This window comes from Macaca thibetana, chromosome X, assembly GCF_024542745.1.
Source record: "Macaca thibetana thibetana isolate TM-01 chromosome X, ASM2454274v1, whole genome shotgun sequence".
In the NCBI taxonomy this organism is placed as follows: Eukaryota; Metazoa; Chordata; class Mammalia; order Primates; family Cercopithecidae; genus Macaca; species Macaca thibetana.
This window is the reverse complement of record NC_065598.1, coordinates 59,570,124-59,583,812: the sequence shown is the minus strand read 5'-3', so window position 1 is coordinate 59,583,812 and position 13,689 is coordinate 59,570,124. Positions and strand designations below refer to the sequence as shown.

General features: G+C 42.8%; 1 protein-coding gene across 5 annotated transcripts in view; it reads left to right on the top strand.

Moving 5' to 3' along the window:
• Positions 1 to 13,033, top strand: part of LOC126946535 (endogenous retrovirus group K member 25 Env polyprotein-like) — a 162,774-nt gene extending 149,741 nt beyond the window's left edge. For 4 of the 5 annotated variants that reach the window (XM_050776970.1, XM_050776968.1, XM_050776972.1 and 1 more), the window contains 2 exons: positions 6,253 to 6,340; positions 10,749 to 13,033. In XM_050776970.1, the coding sequence (XP_050632927.1) occupies positions 10,986 to 12,032 (1,047 nt within the window). In that variant the 5' untranslated portion in view covers positions 6,253 to 6,340; positions 10,749 to 10,985 and the 3' untranslated portion in view covers positions 12,033 to 13,033. The remainder of the gene's footprint in view (positions 1 to 6,252; positions 6,341 to 10,748) is intronic. The other variant, XM_050776969.1, reaches the window with a different exon arrangement.
• The last annotated feature ends 656 nt before the right edge of the window (positions 13,034 to 13,689 follow it).

Below are 13,689 nucleotides of genomic sequence, written 5' to 3'. Positions count from 1 at the left end.
TTTTACAAGCTCAGATTCTCAAACCTGTTAGCTCTCCCCACAACACCCTTGTTTTGGCTGTCAAAAAAACAGACAGATTTTGCCCCTTGGTCCAGGATCTCCATGTCATTTACCAAGTGGATGTACCAACCTATCCAGTGGTCCACAACCCCTATACTCTACTCTCCCATATGCCCCCATCTACCACACACTTCTCTGTACTGGATCTAAGGGACTTTTTTTTTTTTTTTTTAAACTATTCCCTTGGATCTGGCTTCCCAAAGTCTTCTTGCTTTCACCTGGTCAGACCCAGATACTCACACTTCTACCTAACAGTTCGTACTCCCACAGGGTTACTGGGAGCCCTCCTATTTGAGCAGGCTCTCACCGAGGATCTGACCGAGCTTCCCCTTGCTCCTAGCAACCTCCTTCAATACATCGATGACCTCTTTCTATGTAGTCCCTCCTTTGATCTATCCATCAACACATCACCCAACTTCTAAATTTCCTCCATGGCCAGGGATATCAGATTTTACCTACAAAGGTTTGAGTAGCCCAAACCCAAGTCACTTACCTTGGACTCACCCTAACCCCTAATTCTTGAGCCATGCTATCCCAATAGAAGGAACTAATACAGGATATGCCCCTTCACCACACCAAGAAGGACCCTTCCTTTTTGGGCCTTGTGGGGTACTTCCAACTATGGATCATTAACTTTGGCCTGTTGACCAAACCACTCTGCATGGCATCATGTGGGTCCATCCTAGAACATTTGGACTCAGCTTGCCCATTAACTCCCACTTGTAAAAACTGAAAGATATCCTTTTAATGTCCCAGCACTAGGACTACCCAACCCCACTAAACTCTTTACCCTGTATGTTCATTGTAATCAAGGCCTTGCCCGTGGACTTCTCTGCCAAACCTATGGCAATACTCCACAAGCCATTGCATACTTCTGAAAACAACTGGACTCTGTCATCCAAGGCTGGCCTCCATGCTTGAAAGTTCTGGGTGCAGTTACATTGCTGTCCTCAGAGCCACAAAAACTCACCCTCTACTAGCACATTACTATTGCATCTTCCCATAACTTATGGGACCTCATGAGCCATCGATCTCTTCTTTTCCTCCCGCCATCCAGCTTACAACAACCCTCTAACACCTTCCAGAGATGTAAAATTCTAAACCCAACCACCCTCCTCCCTATAAGTACTTCCGATTCTGAATCTCCCACTCTTGCCTGGACCTCTTAGCCTCCCTCTTCTCCCCTTTCCAGCACATTTCAGAAGCCCCTTTGTGGAAGGAACCCACACGGTTCATGGACAGAAGCTCTTTTAAGGAACCATATCTGGCAGCCGGCTATGCCATCATTGCCGAAAACAAACTGCTAGAATCCAATGCTCTCTCACCCCATATCACCTCACAACAAGTGGAACTACTTGCCCTAACCAGGACCCTCACTCTAGCAAAGGGAAAGAGGGTCAACATTTACACTAATTCCAAATATGCATACCACATCCTACAGTCTCACGCTGTAATCTGGCCGGAAAAGGGATTTTCTAACTACCAAAAGAACTGCCATAAAAAATGGCAAACTCATACACAAGCTGATGGAGACAGCTAAACTGCCACTAGAGGCTGCCATTATCCATTGCAAGGGACACCAAAAGGCTACAGATGCCATAACTAAGGGAAACTTTTTAGCAGATTCAGCAGCCTGGCAGGCAGCCCTTAGAACACCATTGTTATTGCCCATTTTCCCTAGCATAAACCCAAGAAGAAAAAGGTGCCTTGCTGGCTCCAGGGCTATTCATAAGGAAAGCTGATTTTACTTAGACTACAAACTCATCCTACCCAAGACCCAAAAACTTTCTGTTCTCACCCACATCCATAACCAATTCCATGTGGTTTATCGCCCCTTGCCCAACTTCTAAAAACCTGTATACATTCCCTTACAATGGCCGTCAGCTTGGACCGCCTCACTAAACGTTGCTCTGCCTGCAGTCAGACTACTCCTCAGGGACCCTTAGACCACCTCCTTTTCCCTCCCTTCAGGCCCAAAGGCCAGTTGCCGGGACAGGATTAGCAAATTGACTTCACTCATATGCTACCCCATAAAGAAAGTCTGATATCTCCTCACGATGGTAGATACCTTTTCAGGTGGATAGAAGCCTTTCTTACTACCTCTGAAAAGGCCTATACCTTCATCACACACATCATCCCTTGATTCAGCCTCCCCTCATCTGTACAATTGGATGATTGACCAGCATTTATCTCCCAAGTCACTCAACAGGTTTCTAAGGCTTTAAACATCATATAGGTTTTTCATAGTCTCCATCACCCCTAATCATTGGGTAAATTTGAACAGGCGAATGCCCTCTTAAAACAACAGTTAACAAAACTTTCCCTAGAGATCAAAATGAAAACTGAATATCACTTCTTCTCTTGGCCCTCATGTGCCTCAGGACCTTCCCCCAAAAACCTCTAAATCTAAGTCCTTTTGAACTTACATATGGACATTCTTTCATCCTACAGAACTTTGCTCCATCCCCTCCCTTATAGGACACCTGGCCAGCACTGCACCTCACTCAACACTTTGTCCAACAGTATGCTGACACTCACCTCCCCAAACCTGAGGATTCTTCCCAACTCACTTTCTTACACTTACAGCCAGGAGACTGCGTCTGGGTAGCAGACTTCTCCTCCCCTCTCCAACAAAATGGAAGGGTCTCTGTCAGGTTATATTCACCATCCCCGCTGCTGCAAAGTTAACATCCTTTCCCTATTGTATAAACCATTCCAAATTTAAAAAGGCACCCGACCCACTCTGAAGTCTCCTCACCCCAGAAATATTCTTCCTTTCCCACAGGACCAACCTCGCCGTGCCTAACAAGAATTCCAGAAGTCACCCATCTGAAAGGCACTGGCCCATGACACTCTCCACTTCCAATCTTAAATCTTTTACTTCATACCTTGTCTCAGATCTCTCCTGGTACCCCTTCCCCACGCCCTTAGATAATCCATCTCAATTCCTCATGCTAATTGAGGAGCTATGGCTGCAAGGCACTTTCCAGGATTTCACACCTACACAAATCTCCTTTTTCTCCTTTTGCCTTCTCTGCTTATGGGATATTCTGAGTCCCCACCCCCAATCACTGACAGCTGGGCCCCCTTCGTCAGCCTCACACACCACCTGTTAAGTCAGTCACAATCTCCCCTCTCCTCTAACTGTTGGATTTGTCTTTCTACGCACACCCAGTGATTCACGGCTCTTCCGGCCGACCTACTTACATGGACACAGACCAACATAAGCTTACACATTTTTTACTCGGCCATACCATTCTTGGCTGATTCATCCCTGAAGCCAGTTCATAACCTGGAAACTCAACTGAACACCTTTCCTCCAAACTCAGCTCTCTCAGCATGGTTTCAGGTAGGGCTGTTGCCCTCCTTCACCTAATAGTTTCTGGACTAACATCCATACAAACCAACACAACGTCATCTGAATCACCAATATGGGGGTACCATTTCTACTCAAACTTCCTTCATATCCCCACCCACCTTATGTCTCAGCCGAACCTACCCTAATCCAGCCCACGCCACAATGGTGGGACAGGTTCCTCAGTCCCTATGTGGTCTTATTCTTACCATTGCACTCCCTGTAGACTATCAATTCTACACTCTAATTACAAAATCAGGTCCACCTCTGCCTGGCAGAAGGTGTTATGCTTTTCTGGCTCACTTACCATCCACACATCCCTGCACCTCACCACCGGATCCTCTCTTCTTTCCTACCATCCAATTCCCGGCTTCCCCCCGTCAACTCTGCTCTCTATGTCTCCAGTTTAAAGGTGCCCCCTGGAAAAAAAATTAACAATTCCGTCACCTGAAACTGGTACCTTACAGCCACCACACCAGGGCAGCAATGGCTAACAGTTACAAAGACAATTTCTCTCTCCAAAACCAAACAGCCTTCATCAACTCCCCAGCCAAGGCTCCCTATCAGGCCCTTACAGGTGCCACTCTGACTGGCAGTTACTCAATTTGGCAGAACGAAACCTTTTCATGGCTACCTACCTTCACCTACAACTTCTGCCTCTCCACCCCGTCTCTTCTTTTTGTATGATACAAACTGATATCTTTGCCTACCAGGAAAAAGGAACTTGCACCCTGGTCTTTCAAGCTCCAACCATCAACATCCTACCCCCAAACAAAAGTATTCTAATTTCTTTAGAAGCCTCTATCTCCTTTTCACCCATAAGAAATAAATGGGCTCTACACCTCATCACCCTGCTAACAGGATTAGGCATCACTGCTGCACTCGGCACTGGAATAGCAGGCATAACCACCTCAATCACCTCATACCAAATGCTATTCACAACCCTTTCTAACACCCTAGAAGATATGCACACTTCCATTATCAGTCTCCAACAACAATTAGACTTCCTCGTGGGAGTCATCTTTCAAAACTGGAGAGCCCTGGACCTACTAACCGCTGAGAAAGGGGGTACCTGCATATACCTCCAGGAAGAACGCTGTTTCTGTGTTAATGAATCTGGCATTGTTCATATCGCAGTTCACAGGTTTCGTGACAGGGCTGCAGAGCTTTGACGTCGTTGCTTACTCCTGGTGGCAAAGATCATCCCTTCTAAGATGGATACCCTGGGTTGCCCCCTTCCTAGAACCCCTGATCTTCCTCTTCCTGTTACTAATGATTGGGTCATGCATATTTAACCTTGTATCCCGCTTCATTTCCCAAAGGCTGAATTGTTTTATTCAGGCAAGCATGCAAAAACACATTGATAATATCCTTCACCTTTGCTACGTCTAATACCAGAGCCTACAAGGAAGCCATTCGGAAGCTCCAGAACCCAGGCCCTAATCACGGCGCCCCTATCCAGCAGGAAGCAGCCAGATGATCAACGACGCCCTTTTTCCTTTTTATACTAAAGTAAGAAATAAGAATGTTAGCCCAAGCTGCACTATTTTGCAGACCCCCACCATTTTACAAACTGGTCAGAGTGGAAAATTCCACCAGGGCCTGAGCTGTGAGAAACATCCTGTCAGAGAGGTCCCAGGCCTAACCCCTGGCTGCACTAAATTCTTTCATTATCAGCAGCCAAACACACCGCCCCCACCCCATTTTCACAAAAATCCCAGACCTCTCCTGCCCGGACATATAACTGGTCCAGCCTGTAAGTGGGAAGGGGGCTCTGGCACTAGCTGGTACCCCCTCTCCGCAGGTCTTTCTCCCAATAAATCTGTGTTGCCATTGAGCTGCTTCTGTTCTGTTCTTTTCTCCCTTTCATTCTAACAGATCAAACTACTTTATTCAATTCTGACTGAGGTATAAATATTCCATTTTATGAAAATAATTATTTAATCCATTTTACTTTAGTTTTTGTCATTTTTTGCTGCCATAAACAGTATTCAATAAGCATTTTAGAATATATTTCTTTTTGCACCTGTGCAAAAGTTTTACTTCAATATAAATATCTTAAAGTAAAATTATTTTATTGAAGGACATACGTTTGTGTTTTATCGCGTGGAACTTGAACAGGAACAAAAGATCTTCAAAATATGGACTCCCAGGAATGTGAGTTTAGTACACCATAGTATAGTAGATCATACTGATTGTTACCAATAAACATAAAGGCAAATGGAAAAATTTAAGATTTTCTACCTAGTACAAGGATGAAATACCAAAGTCTGCATAAAAAATACACATAGTAGTCATAAATGATGAGAGATTATTATGACTGTTTTTCCAAAAGAGCCCCAAGGCCAAGCCTCTGGCTGTATAAAAGAAGCCTTTGAGATTCCCACCTTGTGGTGAAGTACCTAATCATGAAAGACTCTGTGGATGACTGATTGTCAGACCGTAAGCCTAAAAATCTATGAAAATAATGTTTCCCAAAAAGTTCACTAGTGTAGAGGACTACGTGCTCACAAAGGAGATGTTCAGATAAGTCCTGCTCTTGCAAACGAAGCAGGGCGTTCCCAGTAAGTCCTGCTCTTGCAAACGAAGCAGGGCGTTCCTTCCCTGTAAACAGGAAGGACAAAGGAGCCAGCTGCAAACAGCAGACCCTGGGGGCTTATGTGTAAACATCTTGAAAATCCAGAAAGTCAGGGAAAGGTCAGAAAAACAACAATGTGTCTTGTGACTTGGCAACATTCCACAAACGACTGTATAAAATAAAGCAGAGTGCACCATTCGAGGTGGCCGCCATGTTTGTCTTGTCTTGTGTTGTCTTGTGTGTTTATTCCTTTGTTTAGGAAACATGCGGACCCCAACATCTGGTGCAGCAAGCAGGGTCCGTGGCTCCATGAGAGCAAGGAACTGGAGGGGGGACACCCCGGGCAGGTAAATAAAGAAAGGGGGACCCACGGGAAAATTATGGGGAATTCCACCTCTCTGGCCTCTGGATATTTGTGGTTACTCCAGGGACTGTTGATGTCTATAGGAGTAGAAGTTAGTTAAGGAACATAAGACTTTGAAGCGATTGTTTGCCCATGTTGAACAACATTGTTATTGGTTTCAACATCAAACCAAAGTGCAGTTAAATTGAAAGGAATGGTTACAAGTGGTTGAAGTCCTGCATCGAGCTCATCAGTGAGGGCAAACGATGCCTCTGACTTTGTGGACTTTCTGTAGTTCCATTACTCAGGCATTAGAGTTACTTGAAACTGACTCAGAGCATGGCGATACTGCCACAGGAGGTGAGGCATCTGAAGCTTTAGAGAGGAATGATCCTAGAGAGGAACATATTTATGCCCCAGTTGTTGAGGACAAGGAATTGGAAAAAGAGCTAATGCCTCCTTCATCTGAAGGAAATTCTGATTTGCAGCGCATTTTAGAGATGTTACAACTGTTGTTAAAATTGCGAGGTACCTCTGCTCCTGTTTCTCCTATCTCTCCGCCATGAGCCTTCCCTGTTACCTTCCCTTTTGCTCCTTTGGAAAAGGATTTCCCTTTGCCTCCACCTCCAACCTCTTTGCCTATGTCAGGTCAGGTTTTCTCTGTGCCTCTTCCTCCTGTAGGAGAAAAGAAGGAATCAAAGGAAAAGGATGATTTTGAGGAATTAGATTTATTCCCAATAACATGGGCTGCTTTCGGCCCCAATGCTCAGTTCCCAAATGGTGGCCAGAATGTGACTTTTACAGACCTACAATTTAAATTTTTGAAAGAAATGAAAGCTGCAATTTCTAATTATGGACCTCAGTCGCTGTTTGTTCTTGGCCTTCTTGATTCCTTCTCTTTAGAACATATGATGATTCCTTTTGACTGGGAAACGTTGGGACAGGCTGTCCTTGATCGTTCACAATGGCTTCAATTAAAAAGTTGGTGCTGGGAGGAAGCAAGAGTACAAGCTAGAAAAAATGCTACCCGAAATCCCCCAGGACCTACTGAAGAGCAGCTTACGGGTTCGGGACAATACGCCACTCTTAATGCTCAGGCAGGCCTAGATGATATTGCTCTCACTCAGATTAAAGCCTTGTTTATAAAAGCGTAGACTAAGGTTGAAATAGCGGGTAAAACTTCCTTATCTTTTGTAAAGATCCTACTAGGAGCCACTGAGCCGTATCTAGATTTTGTAGCCCGTCTTCAAGATGCTGTATTAAAGACTGTAGGTTCAGGCCCTGCTGCTTAAATTCTTTTGGATACTCTGGCTTTTGAGAGTGCTAATCCCGAGTGCCAAAAATTGCTGCATCCTCTAAAAGCTAGTGGAGCTGATTTAGATGAATACATTTGGGCTTGTGCAGGTGTTGGAGGAGCTATTTACGATGCTCAATTGTTTGCTGGGGCACTTTCTAAGGCTTTAAAAGGCAATTCTAAACAAGGTATATGCTATCTATGTGGGAAACCTGGTCATTTTAAAAAGGAATGCCAAAAAAATTAGGCTCTTCTGCTCTAAAAGAAAAAAGGTTACCATCTGATATGTGTAAACGATGTGGCAAGGGTCAACATTGGACCAATGAATGCCATTCAAAAACTGATAAAAGTGGGAACGTATTGTCACGCCTCTCGGGAAAGGGGAGCCGGGGCCCACAGGCTTGGGGCCCCAACAACTACAATGCAGGCCTACCCCAGTACCCAGTGAGCAGTGGGTTACAACATCAAGGAATGACCTCGAGTCCTCCTTAAAGACATCTTACCCTACCCCAGTTTCTCAGCTTTATGCTGCCACTAAGCAGAGTGCCGCTGCTGACCTAGCTATTGTCCAACCTTATACTTTATCTCCTAATGGAAGAATATATAAGTTGGCTACTGGAGTGTGTGGTCCTTTGCCAAAGGGACATGTAGGACTTTTACTAGGTCGAAGCAGCAGTGCTATGCGGGGGTTAATGGTGGTCCCAGGAATTATTGATCCTGATTTTACTGATAAAATCCTTATTATGGTACAAGTCTCACAATTTATGCGCCTAGAGGCAGGGGAATGTATTGCACAATTTTATTGCCTTTTTTTCCTTTCTTATCTAGAGATGTGTCGCGTCAAGGAGGTTTCGGTAGTACTGGGAAAACTGTTTTCTGGGAAACTTTAGTTTCTGATCAAAAACCTTTATGTTCATTGCAAATTAATGGGATACTTTTTGAGGGATTAGTCGACACAGGAGCGGATGTATCTATTATATGTTTGGCTCAATGGTCTGATCATTGGAAAAAGAAACAAGTATCAGTTACTCTATCCGGCCTAGGTACTGCTTCTATAGTCTACCAAAGTGTCAAGCCCCTGAGCTGTGTAGGACCTTGAAGGACAACAAGGAAAAGTGTTCTTTTATATTGTTCCCATTAATATTAACCTTTGGGGCCGTAATCTTTTACAATAATTTGGTGCCTTTTTAAGCATTCCTCATATTTCTTCAGCTGCCAAAAATATGATGTTCAAAATGGGCTACAATCCTTTAAACTCGTAGCCACTGTCCACAAGCCTCAAGCTTTACAATTAAAGTGGAAAACTACAACTCCTGTTTGGGTGGAACAGTGGCCATTATCTAAAGAAAAACTTAAGGCTTTAAAGAATTTAGTTAAGGAACAATTGGCCGAGGGGCATATTGAACCAAGTACTTCTGCATGGAATTCCCCTGTGTTTGTCTCGGGAAAAAAAAAAAAAAAAAAAAAGGCACTTATTAACTGATCTTAGAGCTGTAAATACTTGTATTCAACCTATGGGGACTTTATCCCCTGTAGCAGAAGAAGAATTGTCATTTGTAGAAAATAGAATTAGTGAAGCTCACCTTGATTATATTGCACCCAATCTTCCACTTTCGTTGTGTCTTTTTCATATTCCCCATTCGCCAACGGCCGTTTTACACCAAAATAATAATATTCTGGAGTGGCTATTTTTGGCTAATAAAGCCATTAAGAAAATTCACCCATATATTGATAAACTGGCTACATTAATTATTAAAGGATGACATCAAGCTCGTCAGTTGCTTGGTGCTGACCCTATAAAAATTATTACCCGATTATCTAATCAATACATTAAATCTCTGTTGGAAATTCATGAGGGTTGGCAAGTGGCTTGCACTGAGTATACTGGTTCTTTTTCTCAGCATTATCCTAGTAATAAATTATTTGCTTTTCTGCAACAATATTCTTTACTGCCATATAATCCTATCTGTTACACTCCAGTTAAAGGTCCCACCTTTTTTACTGATGCTTCAAGCAATGGAAAGGCTGGATACTGGACTTCAGACAATTCAAAAATTTCTCACTATCCATTTAAATCAGTACAACAAGGAGAACTTTTTGCCATTCTTATTGTTCTACAAGACTGGCCTCAAACCCCTTGTAAATATAGTTAGTGATTCCCAATATGCTGTATATGTAACTAAATATATTTCTCAGACTTCTTTACCATTATTTCCTCAAACTCCTTTACAAAAATTATTTTCTTTATTATTTGTAACTCTTACTTCCCACACTGCCCCCCTTTTTTATCACTCATATTCATTCTCATTCAGCTTTGCCAGGACCTTTATCTTTTGGCAATAGTGAGATTGATTCTTTACTTATTGGCAGTGTCCAACGGGCTCAGGATGAGCACCAACTACATCATGCTAATAGTTTAGGATTACAACGGCGATTTTCTATAACACGCCAACAAGCCCAAGCTATTGTCAGAGCCTGCCCACCTTGTGCTCCTATTATTGCACCTTTTTTAAGTCCAAGTATTAATCCTCAACGCATTCAACAAAATCACATTTGGCAAATGGATGTAACTATGTTCCTTCCTTTGGTCGTTTAAAATATGTTCATCATACTATTGATATGTGGTCACATTTCCAGTGGGCTACACCATTACCCTCTGAAAAGGCTGACTCTGTTATTACTCATTTACTTACTTGCTTTGCAGTTATGGGAGTCCCTGCTGAATTAAAAACTGATAATGCCCCTGCTTATTGCTCTCGCAAATTGGCTGCCTTCCTCTCTTTATACCATATTAATCATTCCACTGGTATTTCATTTAACAGCCAAGGTCAAGCAATTATTGAAAGAGCCAATGCTACCTTAAAATTACAACTTTTAAAACTAAAAGGAGGAGATGGGCACAATTCCCCAAAACATCAAATTCTGAAAGCCCTTTTTACTTTAAATTTTCTCAACCATTGGCGCCAATTACAGCAGTCTGCAGCGGTGAAACATTTTCAACAGCCTTTAGAAAAGACGCAAAACAGTAATCTGTGGGTGTATTATCCTTCATTACAAGGGAAATATTTAAAAGGAAAAGTTTTACAATGGGGCCGAGGCTATGCTCTTGTCCGTACAGGTGCCCGAGACGAGTGGTTTCCATCTCGACGGTTGAAACAGTGCCATGGCGAAGAGGAGCCAATCCGAAGAGTTCCTGAAGGAATTCCAGGAGCTAAATCTGAGCGCTCAGAGAACATTCACCTTCGGAACTCGACGTGTGGAGCCCCTGACATGGGACAACTGAAAAAGTTAAGAAGCTGAAGGGGTTGTTCAACAAGCTGGGCAGCCCAAAACCCCACTGACTTTATTCCTGGCTATGCTGGCCGTAGTAAATTGTCAGGTAACGGCTGGAGAATTTACATACTGGGCTTATATTCCTTTTCCAACCTTATATCAAAGTGTGGCCTGGGGAGACAGAGAAGTCCCAGTATTTACTAATGATACTGCTTGGATGCCATTGCCTTTTTTAAACCAGGATCCTGAATTAAACACTGGCACAGTAAATAGTTCATATCAATTTGGGGTTGAAGGGTTACCTATATGTCTTGGGGGTAGTCCACATTGTCTGCATCTTTCTCATGAGGCTTGGGCTGTTCGCTATAACCATAGTCATATCTCTGCCTTTACAATGATTATTGTGGCTCAAAGTTTTAAGTATAATCATACTGCAGTACTTAATGAAACTCTGCCAAGTACATTATCTTTATGCCCCATGCCCGATGTGTCCGGAGGTGTTTCCCAACTAGAGTGGACTAGATGTAGAGGTAGTGGGCCACGATTGTTGTTAGAAGTAAAAGGGAAGGGTCGTAAATACCTTGTTGCAGATTGGAGTGTACATGGAGATTTTCAGACTAAATTCAGCCATGTCAACCTGCGTTGGCATAAAGGTAATCACAGCATCGCTGCAGATGGCAATGAAACTATTATTTGGCATGATGGTGGTTTATCACCCCCTATGCCGCATTTGGCTAATACCTCACAAATACAAAGTCATATTTGGAAGTTGCTAACTGCTGGTAAACCAATGTTCACTTTCACGGGAAACATGTCCTTAAATCTTACTACTAATATTGCTAACCCTTTCCATATATCTTTGCATCAGAATAGTTCTAGATATGTTATTGCATGTGTAAGAAAACCTTATTTGTTGTTAACAGGAATTTTTAAATGGGATAATTATACAGGGGTAGTTAACTGTACAAACAATTGTATATTCTTAAGTTGTATAAATACTACTTGGTGGAATAATAATTGGAATGAGTCTCATTCCGATTTATATATACTAAGAGCCAGAAAAGAAACCTGGCTACCTGTAAACTTAACACGTACTTGGAGTGAATCTGCTGGGGTTACTCAAATTTAAAAGGTTATGCAAGATCTTGTCCACCACAGTCAGAGGATGGTTGGAATCCTCATGACCGTGGTGATAGGACTTGTAGCGATTGCTTCCACCGCCACTGTTGCTGGACTAGCTCTACCCCAGAGTGTACAAAATGCAGAATTCGTACAAAAATGGCATGAACAATCTCATTTGTTGTGGCAACAACAACGAGACATAGATGCTCATCTGACTGAATGAGTAGATAACTTGGAACAAGTGGTTTCTTGGATAGGAGATCAGCTAACAGTGTTGAATACTTGAGCTTTGTTGAAATGTGATTGGAATACTACCCAATTTTATATTACTCCTGTTCCTTTTAACAGCACTGTACATAATTGGACTGAGATAAAGAGGCTTTTAATTGGTCATAATAATCTTTCCCTAGAAATACACGAATTAACACAGAACATTTCTGAAACATTTCGCAATCAGTTACCGTTCCTGACTGGTGCAGATTTGATGACTGGTATTGCACGAAGTTTGATGTCTTTGAACCCTATGAGCCCTGTAAAAACTTTGCTGACTTCTGTTTCTAGTAATGTATTGATTGTTGTTCTTGCCTTTGTCATTTTCACAGTCTGCTGTAGACGGTGCCAAAGGGCGAACACCGAATCCCAGCGAGCCCAACATGTAATGATGGTTTTAAAAGAAATTCAAACTTGTAAATAAGGAAAGGGGAAATGTAGAGGACTACGTGCTCGCAAACGAGACGTTCTGATAAGTCCTGGTCTTGCAAACGAAGCAGGGCGGTCCTTCCCTGTAAACAGGAAGGACAAAGGAGCCAGCTGCAAACAGCAGACCCTGGGGGCTTGTTTATGTGTAAACATCTTGAAAATCCAGAAAGGGAAAGGTCAGAAAAACAACAATGTGTCTTGTGACTTGGCAACATTCCACAAACAACTGTATAAAATAAAGCAGAGTGCGCCATTCGAGGTGGCCGCCATGTTTGTCTTGTCTTGTGTCGTCTTGTGTGTTCATTCCTTTGTTTAGGAAACATGCGGACCCCAACACACTAGGCTAGAAAAAAAAGACAGTTATAAAATTTTGCCTAGGCCAGGCGCGGTGGCTCACACCTGTAATCCCAGCACTTTGGGAGGCCAAGGCGGGCAGATCACAAGGTCAGGAGATCGAGACCATCCTGGCAAACACGGTGAAACCCCATTTCTACTAAAAATACAAAAAAAAAAAATTAGCCAGGCGTGGTGGCAGGCACCTGTAGTCCCAGCTACTGGAGAGGCTGAGGCAGGAGAATGGGGTGACCCTGGGAGGGGGAGGTTGCAGTGAGCCGAGATCGCGTCACTGCACTCCAGCCTGGGTGACAAAGCCAGACTCTGTCTCTCAAAATAAAAATAAAAATAAAATTTTGACTGATACTGGCCCCAGTGATGACTTTTTTTCTTTTTTTTTTTTAGCTTCTTTTGCACTTACGGTTAGCAAGAAGACACACATTTTAGCACCTACTTGTTATTTTCTATGTTTCTCTTTTGTCTTTAACTTACTTGATAATAGAGTTCCTTTGCATTCTCACACAGCAATTATTATAATACTTACATATTGTATGCACTCAATAAATATTTGTGTCTAATTGTTTAAAACCTATCAATGAGCTCCCATCACTGTCAGAATAAATTCTGAATTC